The following is a 22,945-nucleotide window of genomic DNA, read 5'->3' as shown; positions in this document are numbered from 1 at the left end:
CTGATCCATTTGCTTCCTGATGTGCCATCATTTTCTTCTATTTCTTAAACCCTTTTTGCACCATTTTAATTACTGATTAGTCTTAATTGTCAAATTAATTAGGCAGTTTTATTATTTGGGCTCATTCAGCTAATTTGATGTCTTTAATCTAATTTCAGGAATTAATGAAACATTGACTTAATCCGGATTTTGGTTGTGGACTTGAAGAGGGCAAATAAAGTAGCGCTTACTTTAGTTAATTTCTAATTAGGAGATTGCAATTTTATTTTATGTGGTTAAGAGTTTATTTCGTTTTGGGCCAGAATAATGTAATAGGGCCCAGTTACTTTAAGTGACTCTTTTTAAATAGTAGCCTTGGGATTCGTGCCAGGCTATTCTGTTAGGCTATTCAATATTCAGAGCATTGTTTAGGGTTTTACGTTTTTATGTTCTAATGTTACTGTTCACGTAATGCAATTTTCCATTTTCTGCTTCTAATTACAATTGCGTTCTTGTTTCTTCTTCTGCTTCCATTTACGTTTCTGTTTCATTTACATTTCTGCTTTTAGTTTCATTTACGTTTTCTGTTTGAATCTATGGAAGGCTAAATATTCTGGTGTTGTTTCCTTTTGAGGACGAAGCTCAGCTCTCTTCGAGGTTTTGTTTATAATGTGGCTTCCTGGCAGTTTTCCCTTCACCAGTTAACCCACATTCGTTAATATTAATCTGTGCACGCTTCATGTTCGATTAATTGCCTCTGAGCCTAACTTGCATTCATGCTTAATGGACGCAGGGTTAACTGGTGTATGTGTTCCCTAATCACATATTGACAACCTTAAGTTGATTTTCGCTTAGTAAATTGAAATAGGGTTGGATTAAGTTGTTAACTGTTAGGGACGAATTCTCCATAACATAGGACAAGAGAATGGCTTCTGAATTAGAGGAAACAACTCGTTTTTAATATTATTAGTTTCGTATTCCAGTTTACTTGTTATGTTCTTTAAATCACAAAACAAACAAACTCCCCCAATCGTAATTGTTACTGCAAGTGTATTATGAACATTTGGTTTATCATTGCTCGTTGGGAAACGACCTAGGATCACTTCCTAGTTACTGCATTTTCATGTTTATTTGATTCGGGTACGGCCTCGATCACTTCCAAAGTTTCATGGCCTTGCAGGTGAAGACCCACAAAGCATCTGAAAGAATTCCATATTGTCTGCTCCACCATGAAACCACCAGATGTCCAGGAGGATCACATATTTCTAAAGGCCTTTCCTCATTCTTTAGAGGGAGTGGCAAAGGACTGGCTATATTACATTGCTCCAAGGTCCATCACGAGCTGGGATGACCTCAAGAGAGTATTCTTAGAAAAAATTTCTCCTGCTTCCAGGACCACGACCATAAGAAAGGATATTTTAGGTATTAGACAACTCAGTGGAGAGAGCCTATATGAATACTAGGAGAGATTTAAAAAATTATGTGCCAGTTGCCCTCACCACCAGATTTCAGAGCAGCTTCTTCTCCAATATTTTTATGAAGGACTCAGCAACATGGAGAGAAGTATGATAGATGCTGCCAGTGGTGGAGCCCTTGGAGACATGACCCCTGCTGAAGCCAAAAATTTAATTGAGAAGATGGCTTCAAACTCCCAACAATTTAGTGCTAGAAGTGATGCTATTGTCATTAGAGGAGTGCATGAAGTAGCCACGAATTCATCAGGTGAGACTAAGAAGCTTGAAGGTAAACTAGATGCCATGGTTAACCTGGTAACCCAACTGGCCATGAATCAAAAATCTGCACCTGTCGCCAGACTATGTGGTTTATGCTCCTCTGCCAACCACCACACAGACCTTTGCCCTTCTGTGCAACAATCTGAAGCAATTGAATAGCCTGAAGCTTATGCTGCAAACATCCACAACAGACCTCCTCAACCTCAACAGCAAAATCAGCCACAACAGAATAATTATGACCTCTCCAACAACAGGTACAATCCCGGATGGAGGAATCATCCCAACCTTAGATGGTCGAATCCTTCACAACAGCAACAGCAACAACAACAGACTTATTTTCAAAATGCTGCTGGCCCAAGCAGACCATACGTTCCTCCACCAATCCAGCAGCAACAGCAACAACAGCCCCAGAAATAACAAACAGTTGAGGCCCCTCCGCAACCTTCCCTTGAAGATCTTGTGAGGCAAATGACTATGCAAAACATGCAGTTTCAGCAAGAGACCAGAGCCTCCATTCACAGCTTAACTAATCAGATGGGACAGTTGGCTACGCAGTTAAATCAACAACAGTCCCAGAATTCTGATAGATTACCTTCTCAATCTGTCCAAAATCCCAAAAATGTGAGCGCCATTACATTGAGGTCAGGAAAGCAATGTCAAGGACCTCAACCAGTAGCATCTTCCTCATCCGCCAATGAACTTGCCCAACCTCACTCTACTCCAGAAAAAGATGATGACAAAAATTTAAAGAGTAAGTTACCTAACAATTTCTATACAGGTGAATCTAAAGAGAAGCAACATATCCCTCTTCCATTCCCTCCAAGAGCAATTTTCAACATATGCCTCTTTGGGTACGGCCTTGATCAATTACCTTCCCCGTACTCAATCTTGGCTAGGCTTTCTTGAAACAAATCAATCTTTGCCATCGAGGGGCATGTCCATGTCTTTAAAGGAAACACGTTTAGATGATACTCCTCCCCCTCTTGCAGGGGGATCTTTGTTGGAGCCCGAGCTATTCAAACCACTTGCAGAGAAGGAGAAACCGCTTAGCAGAGCTTATATTAATTACTATGTTTTCATTGAATAACTAATGTGTTTATTGTAATTGGCGTTTTTAGAGTAAATTGTGGCATGCGTATAACTTCCAATCCCATTCATAGAGGCTATTAAATTTCTCCTTCGTAACTCACGTTGTTTGATCAGGGAGTAGATGTTCTGTTTTTTGATATTGTGAAGTCCGAGGTGATTTATATGATTCCTATGGTCATGTTCTACTCCCTTCGGTCCTATATATTGGTCACATTCAAGAAGGAATACTTGGTCCTATTTATAAGTCACCAACTAACCTATTAATAATGATTTTCCAATTATGTCCTTTATACTATTCACAACACTTCATTATTAGGGAAGCCTATTTTCCATGCACCATCCACCCACTCTTCTCTCTCCATGTAATTAATGAAAATGTGAGTACCTCTTCAAATACTCCATTCTATTTCTGTCTCTCATATTACCTTCTTTCTCATATTACCTATGTCTTTTGTTTTCTTTCTCAATTGAAATTAGAACATTTTTCTCTCCATGGAGAAAGGCAAGGAACCCATTGTAAGCCATAAGGATTTGTTGGCATTGGTTGTTGAGGACTCAGACACTGAACAAGAGTCTCAATGTTATGAAGATTTGCTTGGAATGGTTGTGGAAGACTCGCTAGAGTCTGAACATGTCCTCCCCTTCTACTTGAACCAGTTACAAGAGGAGGAGGTGAACTAGAATATGCTATTTCCGAAAATGATTAAGTTCAAATGCGCCGTCATCTTCAAGTGCAGCAAAAATGGTTGAAGGTTCAAGTGTGGCGTCGTCTTCAAGTGCAGCGAAAATGATTGAAGGTTCGAGTGCGACGTCATCTTCAAGTGCATCATCATTGGTTAGTAACGAAGTGCTCTTATTCGATCTTAACAAGTTCCCAGAGGAAGAGTGTGAGGATGATACTAAGGAAGAGAAAAAAAAACTTGTTGAGTGAGCACTGCTAAAAATATATTTTCCTTATTATTACTAATGCCATTGTGGAGAGATTTTGTTGGTTCTTTATTAGGTTCATCCATCCATGTTTCAATGCTAGTGGCTTAAGAATATCTTTTTGATGTGAACTTGTTAGTAACATATTAATCTAGTTTAATTTGTTCTATTTCTCCATAATCCCATGCATGCGCTTTTTGGCATTCTATTTTATGTGACTATTGGAAAGTTTTTATATTTTGCATTTGATGTAGCATTCTATTTTGGTCCAATAAGAAAGCTTGTCTAAATATATAGGCTAGTAATACATTATATTGAACAGAAAATGAGATGACTAGTAAAATCGTTGTCAACATGTTTATGTGGCTAGTAACCTTATGGGAAGGACCAAAATATGGCCATGGTAATTTTTGTGACTAGGAACCTAATGGGGATGACAAAAAAAAATGGGGAACAACAAAAGCTACTAGGTATAAGGACAAAGAACACTACATAGTAAATTAAGAACAAAAACTAGAAGTATTAGAGAAAGAACAAAGCATAACTAAACAAACATAATTAAAAGTACTAAGTGGCTACATTACAATTTCCACCAGCAAAGAAACAAAGTCTACGAGCATAACCAAGTTACAACGTTTCAAAAACAAGAGGAATTCTTCCAAACAAGTCTAGTAAAAAAAGTCTTATAGTGGATTCCATTCAATCAACCTACATGTCTTAAGTAGTCCACCATTACTTGGACCAAAGATGGATCACAATTTACTTGCATAGGAAGTCCTCCTTGTCTTTATTGCATGTCTTTCTTACAATGGGGGATTTTATACCTATTTGAACCCCTAACTTTCATAATTTCAATCATACAAGCTTGCAAAGTTAGAAATATCTTGTTTGATTCCGATGTTGTGAAGTCAAGGAAAGATTTTTCTATTGCCATGATGAGGTCATCTATAGTTTTAGGAGCCTCTTTGTGTTGTAATGACTGAATGGCATTAAAGAAGCCAAGATCTAAGACATTAAAATCAAGCAAGTTTGGGGGTTGAGAAACCAATCGAATGTCAAAACCGCCTTCACTAGCAGCTTAATGGAAGTCGTTGTCATCTTCATCAATGTGACATGGAGCATTGTCTTGTTGTATGAAAATAGTTTCTCCTCTATCCCCTATTGGCCATTTTGCTTTGATTGCAGACAACACATGATGAATAAGAAAATGTTTGCTTACTTGTTTATTTATTGAAGATATTGGTTTTGTTTCCATAGTCCCTGTATCTCTGTTTGCACTCCTTCTCTTTGCCGGTTCCTTTGTAACAAATGGAAAAATACCAATCTTGCCATCAAAAGTCTCATTGCCGTTAGAGTTGAATCTTTGTCTAGCCATAACAATAAGAACATAACCTTGCAAATGAAATTCTTGCTTCTACATGTTCGATGTGGCTCCTCCTCCCCAGCAGCCAAGTAATAATTCATAGAGTTCTTGGTCATATAAAACCATTTTTCATCAATGAATACAATGTTGTGCATAGATTTAAACATTGGATTATGTGGAATGGTTTGATTATCAAGCATGGATAAGCAAAATCGCAAGCGAGACTTCATGTTTTCATCTTTCAAAAAGGGCTTGATCTCATTTGAATGCCGTTGTATAATTCCATCCTTATGGAATCTAATGGGTAATGTTTTGTTAATCTCCAATGCATGTGATAGAGACCTTAAAGTAGTCCACTTTGAAAGAGGAATCTCACGAATTCTTTCAATATCCAATCCAATCCTCTTCCTTCCACAAATTTTGGTCTTCTTGTGCAATGTTTCTCCGGTTTCCCTAAGTTGACACCATATACGTTGTATGACCCTTCTTGAAACGCAGTACAATGTGGCAATGTTCTTTGTTGTACCTTCCTTCAACTTTCCATTATAAACTGAATTTAACAAAAGACAAAAAATGGACCTACACTCTTCATTTGATAAGAATCTTCGTTGCTTGTTTAATGTATCATTTGCATTTATAGGAAATTTCGTTTCTGCATTTGCTTCCTCCTCTTGGCCATCACTCATTACCCCGTGTAAGCTTGCATCTTTAGTGTCGTCATCCATACCATCTTCTTCCTTGTCAACACTCATATCAAAGTCCATTTCAACGCTTGGAAGATCATTCAAGTCCAACAGCTGAGATTGATTTCCCTCACCACTGATGGGTTGTTGAGAATTTGCTCCATCACCACTCATGGATACAATATTCAAATCAATAGAATTTGAGGATTTTGATTGTACATTATTGGCATCACTATTCAATAATGGACCTTCATTTTTGTTCTTTGTTTCTGGGACTACATTCAAGTAGAAATCCAAGTTCACACCCTCATTGTTCATGGTGTTTATGAAGAGTAGGATACCTCTCTGATGGCGTGAGCTTAAAATCAATTTCAAACTTCACCTTTGGTATTTAAAGATACAAAACCCACACCAAAAAATGAAGGAAATTTTTTAAATAATTAGTTTAATTACCATAACCATTATTAAGAGATTGATAGCAGAGAATAGTGGTCCTTGACTTGTTAATTCTTGATGGCCATTGGGTAAGATTTCATTATAAGAGAGATTCAAAGTTGTTATTGGTCCATATTCATTGATGGAGATAGTGGAGTGATCACTGATGTGTGCTGTTTATTGAGGCGGTGGAAGAGAAATATTGAGATTAAAGGTTGCTATTGGTCCATATCCATTGATAGGGATAGTAGAGTAATGAGTGAATATTAATAATGGCGTGGAAGAGAGAGAATGTGAGATGATAATTTAGCCTAAGCATTTAATTAGTTATTAGTGGAATTAGTTGAATGTGTAATTATGTTAGGGTATAATTGGAAACTTGTTTTATTTTCAGACATATTTAATGGCTTAACTTCCCTTCCTTGGTCTTGATGATTCGGTTGAAAGTGACCAATATATAGGACCAGAGGGAGTATGTACCAATACTCTCTCTTACCAATACATTCTTTATCAACTTTCCATAACCACAACTCACCTTCTCTTCAATGGAGTCTAAGCATTTAAGAGCCACCATCTCAGTCCCTTCGACACCCACGTGCGTTTTCCATCTATGAATGGGATTAGGAGTTATACACATGGGATTGGGAGTTACACGATCTCAGTCCCTTCAACACCCACATGCATTTTCCATCTATGAATGGGATTAGGAGTTATAAGCATGGGATTGGGAGTTACATGCATGCCACAATTCACTCTAAAAATGCCAACTAAAATAAATGCATTAATTAATGACTGAAAATGCAATAATTAATATAGGGCAGTATATGAATGGAAACAAAATACTCATGTACCTAAATTACGTTGGAAAGATAATATGCATGCAATTTGAGCAGGTTTTAGCATGATTTATTTAGGAAGGAGTAGTTGCAAAACTGATTTACTTTATTATAAGTAAGATAAGAAGTAAGACAAGATTCACAATAAAAACATCAATTACAATAAAAGCATTATTAACTAACGAATGAAAACACAGAAATTAATATAGGGCAATATATGAATGGAAACAAAATATTCATGTACCTAAATTACATTGGAAAAATAATATGCATTTAGGCATGATTTTAATTTAGGTGGGAAGGAGCCGTTGCAGAACTTATTCGCATTATTATAAGATAAAATAAGATTCACCCTAAAACATCAATTACAATAAAACATAAATTAATGAATGAAAATACAATAATTAATAGAGTTTAATGCCTATACATTGATAGTGTAAAAAAATTATATAGTCATCTAATCATAAATCAGAGTTTGAATTACTTTAAAATAATTATTTTAAACGTAAAAAAAGTTATACATTACATTGTCAGTCCTTAACCCTTTTTCTCTATTAATATAGGACAATATATGATTGGAAACAAAATATTCATGTACCTAAATTATGTTAGAAATATAATGTGCAAGCAATTTAGGTGGGATCTTAGCATGATTTAGGCAGGAAGGAGTATTTGCATAACTTATTTGCTTTATTATAAGTAAGATAAGACAAGTCTTGGAACGCGTCCAAGAACACCACATGAACATGTGTTGCACTCTTGTTAGCAAAAAGAGTGCAACATAATAAATGCAACAAATAAGCACAAGCTGTTACAGTCCAATGTTCGACCTCACATTTACTCTGATAAATCTCTCGTAGCCACGATAGGCATACGTATGCCCATGACATTGTACTATCTCAGCTCTAGCTTCATCTCCAGAGACTTCAAGTAACTCGACCAACATCAAGACCACTTCGTCGACATGAAGAGTCTCGAAGATGTGGAATTCACCTATGATGGGAAGATGAAGAAGAGATGTCACATCATCGAGGGTGATGGTCACCTCTCCTATTGGAAGATGAAAACTGCTCGTCTCCTTATGCCACCTCTCCACAAAAGCCGATATAAGTCCCTGATTGCCAGTGTCCAATGAACATGCGATTAAAGGACTTAATCTTGTGGCAGTGACCAGCCCTTCAATTTCAGTAGCAGGCCTCCCAAATTTTTGAACCTTCCTTCCATGGGAGGATAGCTTCAATTTAGGACGTTCCTGAAAAAAATTTAAATAAGTTTAACAATTTTAACAATAATAACAAATACTTATCAAATATAATTTATTAAAAATCATAAATACCTCTCCATTCCATACAATGACTGCAACATGGTCACCATAGGCAATCAACATTGACGGCTCACACGGCCCACCTGGAAAACCCTAAGCATCATCAACAATTTTCTTCAGCATGTTGGAATACATCTTCAGTTGCGTCATCCACGTGAGGAGCATCCTCAGCAACAGCAGCTTCCCGTTGCCTACGTGCGGATGCTGTGGGCCTTCGCCGCTGGGGAATATCATCTGAATGATGATTATGCTCTCTCTCTCTCTCCAGGGCTCTACCTATAACTCCTAAGACACGCCCTAAACCTCTAATTCTAACCATAATATGAAAATTCCCACATACATACATATTTTGGTCAAAATGCAAACAATAACTATACTTTTAATTTATCTAATAAACAATAACTATTTACAAACTAATAATAAAATAAAATATTTATATTTCATACAAATAAAATTTTTGTAAACAAATACAAAATTAATATATTTACAATTAAAATTAATACCTTTTTTTAAAACAAAACTAACAAATAAACTAACCATTTAAAAACATAACTGAAAACATAATTTTTCAAACAATAACTATTTTTAAAACTATATTAAATTTTTATATTTAAAATTACAAATAAACTAACTATTTTTCAATTTTTTAATTAATTAAAAAATAATATACGGATCATATGATCTCTATGAGTTATACGGATCAGATGATTCATATAACTCATATGGATCACCTGATTCATATGCATTATACGAACCAACCACCATGCTCCACCCTGCAGCAACCATTAACGAAGGAGGAGAAGCTTACCTCAATGGCAAAAGTGGTGGAGACGTCTCAACGGAAGCAGCCAATGCGCGGAAAATAAACCAACAAGTAGCGGAGATGTCCTCCAATGCTCACGCTCAAGAAGAGAAGAAGCCAACAGGTCAAAGGCGCAAAGAAGAAAAGGAAGCGGTGCAAGGAGGAGCTGGACGGACACACTGACCAGTAATGTGGAGGGAGGAAATTTATATTTTGTGAAGGGCATTTTCGCCCATTCGCTTAAAATGCTGGGTGCACCTAGAAACACCCAGGCTTAAAACATTGCGGTCCACCTTCCGGACAGCCCAAACCCTTCCAATACCTACTGGATCAATATAAAAAACGCCCAACATCCACATTGGGTATATATACCCCAAATATCTTGTTCTTTTTCCCTCTTTTCAGTCTCAGTCTCCACTTTCTGAGAAGAGGGCCAAATTAGAGTTAGATTATTAGGGTTTAACCGTTCCTCCCCTTCCTTTTCACCATAATCAACATCAACCTCTTCCAAATCCCAATGGATCCGACCAAGAAGCGCAAGCTCGACGAGAACGGCTTCATCAACAACGACTCCTCCGAGCCCCTCAAGCTCTCCCCCTCCGACGCCCGCAAGCTCATCGAGCGCTTCACCACTGACCAGCTCCTCGACATCCTCCAGGACACGGTGGCGCGCCACCCCGACGTCCTCGCAGCCGTGCGCGCTGTCTCAGACCCCGACGTCTCCCAGCGTAAGCTCTTCATCCGCGGCCTCGGCTGGGACACCACCACCGACGGCCTCCGCTCCCTCTTCTCCACCTACGGCGACCTCGAGGAGGCCGTCGTCATACTCGACAAGGCCACCGGCAAGTCTAAGGGCTACGGCTTCGTCACCTTCCGCCACGTTGACGGCGCGCTCCTCGCCCTCCGCGAGCCCAGCAAGCGCATCGACGGCCGCGTCACCGTCACGCAGCTCGCCGCCGCCGGAAACTCTGCGTTGAACGCCAACGCCGTCGACGTGGCTCTCCGTAAGATCTACGTCGCCAACGTGCCGCCAGACCTCCCCGCGGACAAGCTTCTTGCACACTTCTCCGTCTACGGTGAAATCGAAGAAGGACCGTTAGGGTTTGATAAACAGACTGGAAAATCGAAAGGGTTTGCTTTGTTTGTTTACAAGTCTCCAGAGGGGGCAAAGGCTGCGTTGATAGATCCAATGAAGACTGTGGAAGGGAGGCAGTTGAGTTGTAAGTTGGCGATTACTGATGGGAAGCAAGGGAAGCGGTCCGGGCCGGACTCGGGCCAGGCCCATCATGGGAATGTTCAGCACGGGCATGGGGATGGTGTGGGAGCAGGAATGGGGATACCTCCGAATTCGGGGTCGGGGTCGGGGCCCGGGCAGTATGGTGGGCCCGGGCATTACGGGCCTACGGTTGGGATGGGCTCTTATGGTGGTTTTGGTGGGCAGCCACCGATGGGCAATAATAACCATCCTCTGAATTCGTCGAATCCGGTACCAGGTTCTATGGCAGGTGCTGGTGGCTATGGTGGTGGGATGGGTGGGCCATATGGTGGATACGGTGGTGGGCCGGGATCAACGGGCTTTGCTGGTGCTGGTGGGATGGGAGCAGGAGGTGGAGGTGTTGGGGGCGGCGGGCTTGGTGGTGCTGGCGGTGGTTCTATGTATAGATTGCCAGGCTCGGGTGGAATGCCTGCTGGTGGTGGAGGTTATCCGGATAGTGGACACTATGGTTTATCAGCTTCATCTGGGTACCAGAATCAGCACCACCCTCCTTCTGGGGCTTCACCTGTGCCTAGGGTTCCGCCCATGTATCCCAACGTGCCCCCTTACTACTGAAGAGGTAATTTTGGATGTTCTTGTTATTGATAACTTTTTGTAGGTTGTGTGTAAGTGTAAGTAGTTCATGTGTTTTGTTTCTATTAAGTTTTGATTGCCCTGCGTTGTTGTTAGTGTGTTTATCTGTTTTGTGTGTGTGCTGTTTTTTCTGGCTGTAGTGTTGTTCCTTTGACTGTGCTATTTATTCTTGTTTTGCTTTTAGTGTTGTTGGGCTGCTTTGTATGCTGTTGGTTTTATTTGTGAATTAAGTTGATTTGGCGCTATGAGGTTTATTACCCTTTAAAGAGAAAATTTGACTCACTTGTTTATGTCATGGATAGTTTGCTTGTGTAGCGCTGTTTTTACTGTATATGTGCATGCTGAAGGAGTTTCCAAACATGTATGGGATGTTTTCCCTTTGTCTTGATCTTTGGGTTTCTTGCCATGATGTGTTTTTCTTTTTCAATGGTAATGGTTATGTAATGTTTTACTTGTCTCCTTTTGTTGACTTCTTGCTGTGATATTACAAAATATTTATTAAATTGAAACGAACATTCTAAATTGCTTGTGTTGTTGTTGGAGATCATATAGCTGATCTGTGGTTTTGTAAACCTGATAAATGAATGCTGTGATTCTCTGATGCAACTGTAGTTGGTTATAAATGGTTATAGTTGGTGAGCTTTTGATAAGTTGCATATTAATTGAATCCTTCCAGCATGAAATTCAATTGATCTTGTTAGTTTCTTTCTAACTTTTGGTTTGTTCTATATTTATATTTTATTTTGAATTATGTTTTAACTGTCTTGTTCATGTGTTAGTCTGGTTTTATTTCATTTGTCTTGTTGATAGTTTGTCAAGATACTGGCCTCTCTTAGTTGCCATATAACTTGGATTGTCTGAGAGATGAGATTCTTTTTTTCCAAAACGACAACAGTTAATGTGTTAAGTAACTAATTACAATGGATGGATTTCATAACTATGATGCTTATTCATTCTATTAAATCAAATATTACCTTAACTATTGATAATAGTATGGTATCATTGGCATAGTTGTCAATACCGGCGTAGCGGCCGGCTCTAAAAGTGGGATAGCGGATAGCGGGATGACCGCTATTTTAACGTATGTTAAATAATTAATAATATATATATAAAGTTTTTAATATTATAAAATTATGATATTATTATATTTATTTAATATCATTTCTATATTATTTAATTATTAACATTATTATTATATATGTTTTTTTTTGCTGAATCCCCTAATGGTATATTAAAACATGAATTTACTGTATAGTGTATACACATGGTAGTTGGTAGATAATTGTTAAGGCAGGATAATTTTGGAAGACGTGGTATAAAATATAAATAGTTGGTGTGCAGATGCAAGCATTGTCTCTTTCTGGAACATTCAAGTCCCGTCCCTTTCACTCCTTTTACCACTTTTCCTCACACCATAACACATTAATTAACACCAACACACACGCGATCAGAACAAGAAGAAGATAAAAGAAAAACATCAGACACAAGATCATAATAAGCAATTCATTCATTCTTCCTCTCTCTCTCTCTCTTTCTTCTGTGCCAAAGCTTTTTTTGTGGAAAAGAAAAGAAAAGGTTTCTCATTTTGTCTCCGACCCCTCTTTTCTGCCACCTTTGCTTCATTCACCCTTTTCCATTTTCATTTAATTTCTCGCTCTTCTCTTTTCTTTTCTTCTCTTTTTCTTTTTTCCTTTCCTCTATCTACCTTCTGATGCTGCGAACCTGGTGTTGTTTGTTGTGGCTGTGCTGTGTGGTGGGTACCTTGATTTTCCCGGTGGGCATCTGGAAAAGGAGGGTTCACTTCGAAGTAGCGGCGCAAAAAACTGCTCCGCAACCCGCGCCGCTCCGCAGCGATAGCGGCCGCTCCAGCCTTGACCCGAAACCGCGCCGCTACACACGTGTCCATCGCGGATGGGTGCTGCTCCGCTTCGCCCCGCCGCTATCGACAACTATGATCATTGGTACTTTTGAAATTGTATATTTATCTTTTCATTGTGAGGCCTGAGGTGAAGCATGTGAACTGATAAACATTAACAACAAAACCTTATTCCACTAGGTGAGGTTGGCTACATGGATCATACAATGTCATTTGGCTTGGTTAAAGAGTGTGAACTGATAAACATCAATGGAATGTGTTTATTGATTAGAGAAAGATCTGGCATTGTCTTGGCATTTATTACAATGTAAGAGTAGCCATCTAGATAAAAAAGATTTCAGTTTGTTCTCGTTTCATTTATATTAACTGGTAACATACTTTTATTCTTTTTCCTTGATAACTGCCTCTTATTTTTACTTTTTCTGTCAACTTGTAAGAATTGTAGCCATAAAATCTGGATTTACCTTGGGCGTTAGTGTTTTGGTACTGATTTATGAAAACTCTTGTATAGTGTTTATAAAGCATATAATATTTAGTTTGTGTCTGTTTGGTTTCTAGTTTATAGAATTTAATTGATGCTGACTTGAGAGTGGCGGCTTTGTGATTTGGTAATTTTCTTCTTTGACCTTTAATTGTGCCTTGCTCAATTTGCTTACTCACTCAACTTTTTTGCCTTACCCAGCTGGTTTCCTATTTAATTTCATGTTCGTTTTGTATTTTTTTTCACTTTGCCTTCATAATTTGACATTTTTTTCTTGCTTGAAATTTGTTTTGCTGGTTATTTGTGAATTGTCTCTAAACAATGGCTGTTTGTTCATGTGGGTTTTAAGAAAGGGTGTGCAACTATTTGTTTATTTTTCTTTTGTCAATAAGCCTATGCTTTTACAATAATGTTCTTTGAATGATGGTTGTAAAATGATGAATTGAGTTGAATGGATGTTTGATTCAGGTGTATCATCGCTTATTGGGCGCAGATGCTTTGTGTGCTTCTGGTGATTGCGTGAATTGCAGACTATGTGCTCTGGTGTAATGTATTTGTTAGACTGTACTTTTACAGCCTCTTGACTTCATCTGCTCCCTTTTAAGCCTTGATTCATATGAATGTTACTAGTTAAAGCTGTTGCGATAGACTAGTTTTGTACTTTTAGCTGGATCATCTGGGCTGATACAGCCTGTTTTAATTATATAGTCCTGGACTATGGTGAATTTTATTGGCTGAGTTTGTATTTAGTAACATTTTCCTATGGGTAGTATTAACAAAAAGTTGTTCAAAGTTGTTGTTTTGTTTAGCGTGTCAATATTTTCTAATGGATTGTTATATCCTGTTGATTTAGATGCTGTGATTATCTAATAATTTTCTAATGTAGTGGTAAATCAAAGATTTGTTTTTTTTCACTGATAGAAAGTAATTTGTCATAATTACCATTTTACTACTTAATGCTATGCATAAATCCTTGTGTCATTTTGACGAAGGGAATTGGTGATATCCTTTTAAACATATGGGTATTTCAATTTTTTAAGATATACTCACCTATTGGGTACATATCAAGATTAATCTTTTAAAAAACATTATGACTTTAATGAGATTAGGTGTGATTTAGGCTATAGTTAAGTCTACCTCAAGTTTTAGTTAAATATTTTCCTCTAAAAAATAGTTTTTAAGGTAAATTTAGGGATTTCTCCCTTTGTTGATCAATTGTTTGTGAAATGTGAAATGCGAGTATATTAATTTTTTTATTATAGATTATAGGTGTTTTCACAGTAATATATAAATATTTTATATTCTTCAATAACAATTAAGTCTTGTCCCATTAGATAAGGTCAATTAGATGGATCACATGATGTCATTGGAGTTGGTTAAAAGCCAAATTTTTATTTATTGTAAGGTTCCCTTTGATAATTTCTTCTATATCCTTCTTGGTCTCCTTTTACCCCTTTTTACATAGCTAAAAGCCGTAGCTTGTTCCCCGAGTGGCCTCTTGGTGTGGCAAACAACCTTCATTGTTTTTCTCTCATCCTTTCTTTGATAGGTACTGAACCAATATCTTCTTGCATATAATCATTCCATATCTAGTCCTTTCTTTTGTGGGAATAGCAAATATGACTATCATAAGATAGCAAAAATTAGTTATTTTTGTTTATTTCTATCAGGCTTGTGCTGTATGAATTTATTGTCTACACTGAGTGGCAAGTTGTTTCACCAGATGGCTATTCACTAGCATGGATTGTTAATGTTCTTGGGCTGTACGTAATTTTAATTTAATTTGTAGTCCTCTTGTTCCTTGAAAATTGTGCATTATCTTTTTCACTGTCTCACCTTGAACACGAGTCAAACCACCTTGTATGAGTTTACCCTTGTTGTAAAGATCCTAATGTGGGGCTATTTTGTGAAAGATAGCTGTGGAATTGTAAACTTCAATGAATTGATACTGTTATTTCCCATCTGATAGGGTTTAGTTTGTTTTGCTGGTTGATGACGAAGGCCTTTGCATCATCTTCAGTGTTTTGGCATAAGATTGTTGATTGCTAATGTGGAGACTGGATGAGAAACATACTGTGTCTAACACTCTTTACTTGAGCCCAGCATTATGTTTATAACGATAAAGAAAGCTTGAGAGATTGATGAACATCTTCGCTTCCTTCCGCTTATTGTACACAAATCCTTTTAGTGTTTAGGGTTTGAAAATAAATGCATTCTTAAATCTAACGAGATGATGAAATTGAAAGGGCAACCTGGTGCTTTTAAACTCTTGCCTTGACATGATCCAAGTGTTGCACCCATTATGGATCAAATATAGGCAGCCTTAACTTGCATTTGCAAGAGACTGATTCTAGAGTCAAACTTGTGACCCTTGATTTCATACTGAAACAAGGCTCTCCTAAATCTGAGATTATATTTACTCAATTTTATAGTAGTTTGATCTTGGATATGGATTATTCAGTGATTCTTTTTTGTTTTCTCTGAACTTGTCCCACAATTTGTTATCTGGATATTTATTTTTGCTTCCATGCCCTTTCTTCTCTCCTAATTAAGCTGCAGCATAATTTCACGTTTGTGGAACTTGTCTGATGTTTAGCTGCTTTATATATTCTTTTTAAATTTGGCTATATTAGGATCATTATTTTCTGCAATATTTCAGTCTTTTGGGTGATGCTTGCTTACCGAATCTTCTTATGTAGCTTGTGCTTCTTATTGATCGATTCTTTATATAAAATTTAACTTTTTGTTAACCCTTCGTGAGAATAAAGCTGGATTTACTTCGGTCAAATTTCATGTTCTCTGTAGTTGTTGCAAGATTATACTGAGGCTTGATTATTTGCAATAACTTCATCTTATTAAACGGCATTATTTGCGTTGAATTGACAAATAGTCTAAACCATATTAATCTTAACCCTTATGCAAATCATGTTTTAGTTTTTATTAATTTGGCTACAGATCAGAATTTTTATCTATATTTAGTCGGAACCTAAATCAGAGTAAATAAGTACTATTATACTAATCACTGTCATTGGCTGTATTTCTGGTAAAATGTTCTTCCACTCCGTCTTGGTTTTGTTGAACGTGAACTTAAGATGTGTTGGAGCATATCCGAGTAATTAAAGTAAGAAAAAGTGGCAGAAGTGAGATTGTGGTCTTGGAAGCTTTCTGAAATGGGTGTTGACAGTGATGGCCTTTGAAAACAAGATGACGGACCTGATTCCACTGACTTACGCCAATTTGGTGCTGCGCTTGTTCTATGCATGTGTCGACTTGTACAGTGAAGTCAGTTTTGTGTCGACTTAAATGTTTTACCCCATATGAAGAGAATTTATAAGAGATTACAGCCACATTATGATAAAATTAAGATGATTTGATGGAAAAGTTACGTATGGTCGTGTAAATTACTCTTGTATGCTTTACATTAAGAAGGATTGAGCTTGTGATAGGCCTCGCTACTACAAATCTTTGCAAACTTGCTGAACTTGCTTTTGTATAAAACCGGGTTAAATTTTATTATTCTCTTCGAATGGCAGTTGATACAAACTAAAACTCGGTAGCAGGATAGTTAAAATTGTTCTGAATTGCCAGTGAAACTGTTACGTTTAATTTAAAATACTATTTCTTCAATATATTTTATTAAAAAATATCATTGTGATTGAATGCAATGAGCCTAGACAAAATATTTGAGTGTCTACACTAATTTTATTTTATTAAGATGTTATAGTCCGTGAGTTTTATTTTTGACATTTGCTCAATGTAAATGGTGAAAGCTTAAAGATAATTGGGAAAGTAAGTCAAAGTTTACTCGTGAATTCGAAGATACTTGAGATAAATAATACTTGCATTAATTTGTTTTTGTTTTTTGGTGGGATAAAAAGGAATAATCAGTCTTAGTTTTAAACGAACTAAAATACGAAAGGTTTTGATATTTGTCTATCTAAAACACTTTATATCTTGTTTAAAGTATTTTTAAAAAAGTCTACAAAATTCAATATTTTTATAACAATTTTAAATATATTGTCTTGTAAAAAATTGTTATATTGTTTCAAGAAATACCTTAAGGGAAAAATTTGTGAACATTTGTAAAATATAATTTAATCTCTCTTCTAAGATTATGGATGAAGTATCTTATTTGTTGAATTTGTGATGGATTATGTTTCAAAACTTTATACTTTGAGTTTTGCAATTATCCTTATGAATCAAAACTAGACTATAGTACTATATCGAATGATTCTATCTACCAATATCATCCTTAGTGAAAAAAGTTTCAAACCTAGAAATGATGTTTGGATTTACAAACCACCCAACACTAAATATAAGATAGATGCTAGCAATATATTCTTTTGAACACATTCTCTATTATTGGTTGAAATTTACTCAAAATCATGAATTCGAGTGGATCTCACCTTTCATTTAATGTCTCTTTCTTGTTTTTGTAGTTTTCAATGAGTTTCAACAATAAGAAAGTGTATGTGTTAGGCGGTATGTTGCTAACACTTCTCCTAAATATAATCATATGCATCCTTCACTTATTAATGCATTAAAGTTGAGTATCTAACTATTTGTTATCAAAATCATGTTCATCCCAAATGTTAGGGGTCCTTATGTAACATGGAGGAAACTTGTTGTATTCGGTGAGAAACATGAGGAAACTCCTAAGTTCAAAGAATGAAGCACAATTGTTTAAGGCTTTGATGTTAAAACCAAAGACATGAAAGATGTCTAACACATCAAAATCTCATAGTTTTGATGACAATATGAAAGATTGATGGATTAATGAAGTTTACTAAGTTGTATAGGTTTATATGCATCTAATGATGGTATAGGTAAAACTCTTAACTTACACACCAAAATTGTTTTAATTGAAGATTCATCCAATGTACAAAAATGGACGCAAGCCAATGTTTTCACAACAATACATAGCGTCTAATGCGTGTATAAGTGAATTGTGGCCAAAGCTACTTGAAAACCCAACATCCAATGTATTGTTCTTGTTCGTCCAACTTTAGCAAGGAAAATTACACTAGCATTTCTACTTACATTTAAATTTTCTTGGTCCAAAAAGGTGTACACGTAAGATGTTTTCTTATCTATGATGGTTTTCTCCAAAAAGTGTCATGTGCTTTTATATTCCCTTTATCTTTTTGAATTGCCTTAACATTTGAATCTCAAGTATTTTTGTTACAAGGTAGTATAAGAATGATCATTGATAGAATATGCTTTGATTCAAGTTGTTTTGTACATGTAGTGGAGGCAAGGAAACACTTCTAAAAAAAGGACAATACATTTTCATTTCTGTCTCCTCAACAAAAATGGACACATAAAAAACAACACATACCATGTTTCCAAACAATAAGATTTTAATAGACTTTGACGCTCACAATGGTCACGTCTTGGATGAAGCCTATATATTGCAAGATTGAAACTTTTAAGATGCATGAGACTATCAAGCATACAAGTGAAATTATGAAAATCAATAACAAATAGTAACACTCTGATACAAAGCTGAAAACTCATTGGACGAAACCATTTGTGATACAAAGATCAATGTTTTTTTATTTGTGTTGTAATTTCATATCTTCAGTGTGTGAGCTGATTACTTGTAATCTTTCAAGCCTTTGCTATTTGAGAATTTTGAAAATGTCTTTGTAATTCAAGAATACTTAGGTGTATCAATCTAAGGGGATATTGGTATTGTGCCAAAAGTGACCTTGAGAATACTTATTGTAGTCAGAAGTAATAGTGAAGAATACTTGTTGTAATAAGTTTTGATTAATGGAATCCTTCTTAGGTTGAAGGACAATTGTACACAACTCATATTGAGTGAATCAATATAAAAACAAGTGTTCTTTCTTTCAAATGTTGTTTTATCCCTCATGTATTCCTTTTGGAAATGATTTCAAACATAGTTTTGAATCTTGTATTTGTGAAGAAAATTAAAAAAAGTTTTATAAGTCATAAACGCATCATTCAACTACTCTTCTAGTGTGTTTTGTTTATTACATTTGGTACCAGAGCTTGAACTCTTAGGGTTGGGTATCTAACACTACAAAGGAACAAAGATCCTGAAAAAATGATGGAAAATGAAGGATAGGTTGTGAACACACCACCACTCTTCAATGGTGTCATGGATGATTACATTTTTTTAGTCATATCATATTAACACGTGGGATGTAGTGGAGAATGACAACCACATACCCTATGATGTAGAATTCAACAAAATACCTTGTAACAGATGCATTGATGAGCAAAAGTAAAAATACTTGATAAAATCAAAATCTCACAATGCCATGATGTGTACTTTGTCAAAAGAAGGATAGACAACGGCGCACGGTTTCACAAGTGCCAAGTAAATGTGGGACACAATTCTGTTAACATATGAGGGTTCCATTGAGGTAAAATGTAACAAACTTAGTTTGCTTGTTAGAAAATATGAGATGTTTAACATGGACAAAAATGAAAACATACAATGTATGTTTGGACAATTCAAGACCATACTAAATGAGCTCAAATCTCTATGTAGACATTATGATAACTTTGATCATATTGACAAAATCTTGAGAAGTTTACCTAGACAGTGGAGACCATAGGTTACAGCCTTAAGAGCACTAAAAAACCTAGATAACCTATGCCTACAAGAGCTCATTGTCATCCTAAAAGTCCATGAGATAAAGCTGCAACATGATGAAGGAACAAATAGAGGAAAATCTCTTGCTCTCAACCTTTAAAAGCCTAGAAAAGCCACTTTGGCTAAAGCTCTTCTAGTTAATGATTCCTTTAATGAGTAGAGTGAAGGAAATGATAAAGAAAATGATCGAATAGTTTTCATCTCAAGGAATATTCATGCAATGTTGATAAGTAAAAGTGTCTCTTGTTGGATAAATAAAAAAAATAAGTTCTCAAAGGAAAAATACAAAGACTAGAGTTTAGTGATCTGCTATATTTAAGAAAGTTGAACACTTCAAGTTTGAGTGCCCTGAGCTTGAAAAGATAAAAGAGAAGAAAAAGAAGCCCTTCTTCAAGAAGAAAAAGAAAGGTCTCATGTCAATATCGGAAGACATGGAGGAAACATCCTCAAAAGAGGAAGATGATGAAGAATCCAACATATGTTTGATGGGGGACACCGATTCAGAAAACTCAGAAAAAGAACAAGATGAAGACGAGGTAGATTTCTCTAATCTATCTTACTTACAAGAAGCTTATCAAGAATTTTTTTCTAACTCATCCTTACATTCGAAAGCTTATGAAAGTTTAAAGAAATTTTTTCAAAACTAACCAAAGAGCATGGGGTTTTAAAGAAAGAAAAATATGATCTTTGGTTAGATAATGAATCTTTTAAACGTATAGATAATATAAATTGGATGAACATCCAATTAAGATATTGAAACTTGAAAGAGAAATCAAAAGCTTAAAGGAAAATATTTCAAAGCAAGAAAATGAATCCTCTTCAAAGGATCAACCTGATGATGTTATAGAACTTGATGGGGAGATTGATTCTCTAAAGAAGTTTTTGTCCTAATTTGTTGAAGGGTCTAAAAATCTCAACAAGCTTTTGAAATACGACATCTATTATTTTGACAAATATGGTCTTGGTTATTGAGGAAAGAAATTTGTTCATGATGAGTCCAATGATGTATGTTATTTCTTTGGAAAACCTGAACATGTAATGTCTAAATGCAAACACCTGGCTATAAGAGGTTCATCCAATACCTCTTACCCTATCAAGAAAAGATCCTAATCCATTTGACACCTAAAGAAATCATTCATGTTGCAGATGTGCTTGACAATAGGAAAGAAACTTCAATCTTGGTATCTAGAGAGTGGATGCTCATGACACATGATATGAGAAAGGTCTATGTTACAAGACTTGCATCCAATGAATGGTGGTACATCACTTTTAGAGAGAATAAAAAAGGAAAGATAGATGGAGTAAGTAAGATAGGTATGTTGAGACAAAGTCCCTTCAAATAGTTTTAATTATGACAAATAGCTTTGAAGCAAAACCAAAGTGACTAAACATAGCTACTAATGGTTACTTTGAGTGTTCTTTATTAAGATAAGAAATATTAAAAAACATATCACATGTATGAAGCACATGCTTACAGTGAAAGCTTTCCATGACATAGATTTTGCAATAAGAAGTAGGACTACCAAAAGGAGAGCCATTTAGAAGCTAGAAAGGAGGTAATGTTTTCCTAGTCAAAGTTCAAATAGCAGAAGTTATGTATGCTCATAATCATGATGCCAAGGGATAGATATTAGAAGCTACACATGGCTTAAGGATCACCAGAAGTTTCATTACAGTTGGAATGTGATAACAAACGTGTCTCGTACTCCAAAGGCACACACCAATCAACAATGTGTTAGTGCTTAGACAACATTGATTCTGAAGCTGTTGCTATTTGTGATCCTTGACAAAGTCTAAGTTATAGGAACTCAAAGGAGACAATTTTCCTAGTCAAAGAACCAACAACCAAGTAAAATAGAGATTGTAGCACATTGCACTGTAGTACAAATGCATCTATAGAAGACATGCTGCAAAATACTCTCTAGAGAACATCCTATGATTCAAAATTTGAAATCATGAGGAAGCCACTAAGACAACAACTAGCACTAATGGATCTATCTCAACGGATATAATGTGGAAGCTGAGTAACAATGGAGTAAGAGCATAGATGAAGAAGAAAACTCAAGAGAGTTGTATGAGAGAGGTTTAATTTGAGTAGAACAACTAGCTGCAAGAACAACTCATGCATCATTTGAAAATTGAATTCAACCTCCAATGCCTAGCTCCTAATCAAGTCTATAAATCAATCAAATTTGAAGGAGCAACTTGCAAGGAAGGGTTGCCAAAGTAGAGGGTAATGGTCAAGGTTGGCAAACCCCCTACCTGAAGGAACTCCCTTAGCCAAAATACTTTAGGTGAATTTACTAAAGCTAAATGCAAAAAGAGTGTTTGTCCACCCATAGGTTTAAAGGGAAAGAATGCATAATAGTAGTCAAGGAACAACTACTTTTAAAGTTAGGTGGGAACATAATAGGTAGTTGTGTGTGTCCAGCAGTAGGTGCTATTGAGGATGAAGCTTGATAAAAAATTTTGAAAGATTATTTGAGTCGTTCCTATAAAGGCCTAGAGAATACTAAGGGTGAAGCCTAGTGAGGTTTTTTTTTTAATTTTTTTATAAAGAATACTTGGTAGAGCCTACAAAGGCTTAGAGAATACTAAGGTTAAGCCTAGATAGGCTTTTCAAAAGAATACTCAGGGAGCTTGCAAATACTTAGAGGATATTGGTTGTAGGAGCCTGTGGCTAACCGATCATTGTGCAGAGCACAAGACTACCAAGAGAAATGACAAAGGAAGTGATCCACGGTCACAACTCTGTAGCAACTCGGCTCCACTTTTCCTCCTCTTCTTTTTCTTCTACGTTTTTCAAGCTGCTGGATCTTTTCTTCTCTTCTCCTGCATGGCTATTTATAGAAAAAACCATCTAGTGTAGGGGAAACTCGCCCAGGCGAGCTGCTTGCTTAGGGTTGAAGGTATCAACTTGCCCAGGCGAGTGGTTTGCTT

General features: G+C 36.4%; 1 protein-coding gene and 1 non-coding gene across 4 annotated transcripts; one reads left to right on the top strand and one right to left on the bottom strand.

Annotated features, from left to right (window-relative positions):
- Positions 1-1,379: 1,379 nt before the first annotated feature.
- On the bottom strand, positions 1,380-1,486 carry LOC114380647. Its single transcript, XR_003659821.1, has one exon. It is a non-coding gene; the product is annotated as a small nucleolar RNA R71 (small nucleolar RNA).
- Positions 1,487-9,545: 8,059 nt separating this feature from the next.
- LOC114379782 (UBP1-associated protein 2C-like) lies at positions 9,546-16,896 on the top strand. Of its 3 annotated transcripts, none has more exons than XM_028338502.1 (2): positions 9,546-11,006; positions 16,470-16,896. In XM_028338502.1, exon 1 carries the CDS (start codon positions 9,689-9,691, stop codon positions 11,000-11,002), a length of 1,314 nt encoding a protein of 437 aa, XP_028194303.1. In that variant the 5' UTR covers positions 9,546-9,688; the 3' UTR covers positions 11,003-11,006; positions 16,470-16,896. The 3 variants fall into 3 exon arrangements, with proteins under 3 accessions (XP_028194303.1, XP_028194302.1, XP_028194301.1); XM_028338501.1 differs by lacking the exon at positions 16,470-16,896 and adding an exon at positions 15,347-15,953; XM_028338500.1 differs by lacking the exon at positions 16,470-16,896 and adding an exon at positions 13,846-14,180.
- Positions 16,897-22,945: the final 6,049 nt, after the last annotated feature.

The sequence above is a fragment of the Glycine soja genome, chromosome 12, assembly GCF_004193775.1.
Source record: "Glycine soja cultivar W05 chromosome 12, ASM419377v2, whole genome shotgun sequence".
Taxonomy (NCBI): Eukaryota; Viridiplantae; Streptophyta; class Magnoliopsida; order Fabales; family Fabaceae; genus Glycine; species Glycine soja.
The sequence above is the reverse complement of the archived record's forward strand: the minus strand, read 5'-3'. Positions and strand labels throughout refer to the sequence as shown.

What these genes read in the sequence shown, in the direction of transcription:
- LOC114379782 (XM_028338502.1), top strand. Translation starts at nt 9,689, where the DNA reads ATGGATCCGACCAAGAAGCGCAAGCTCGACGAGAACGGCTTCATCAAC.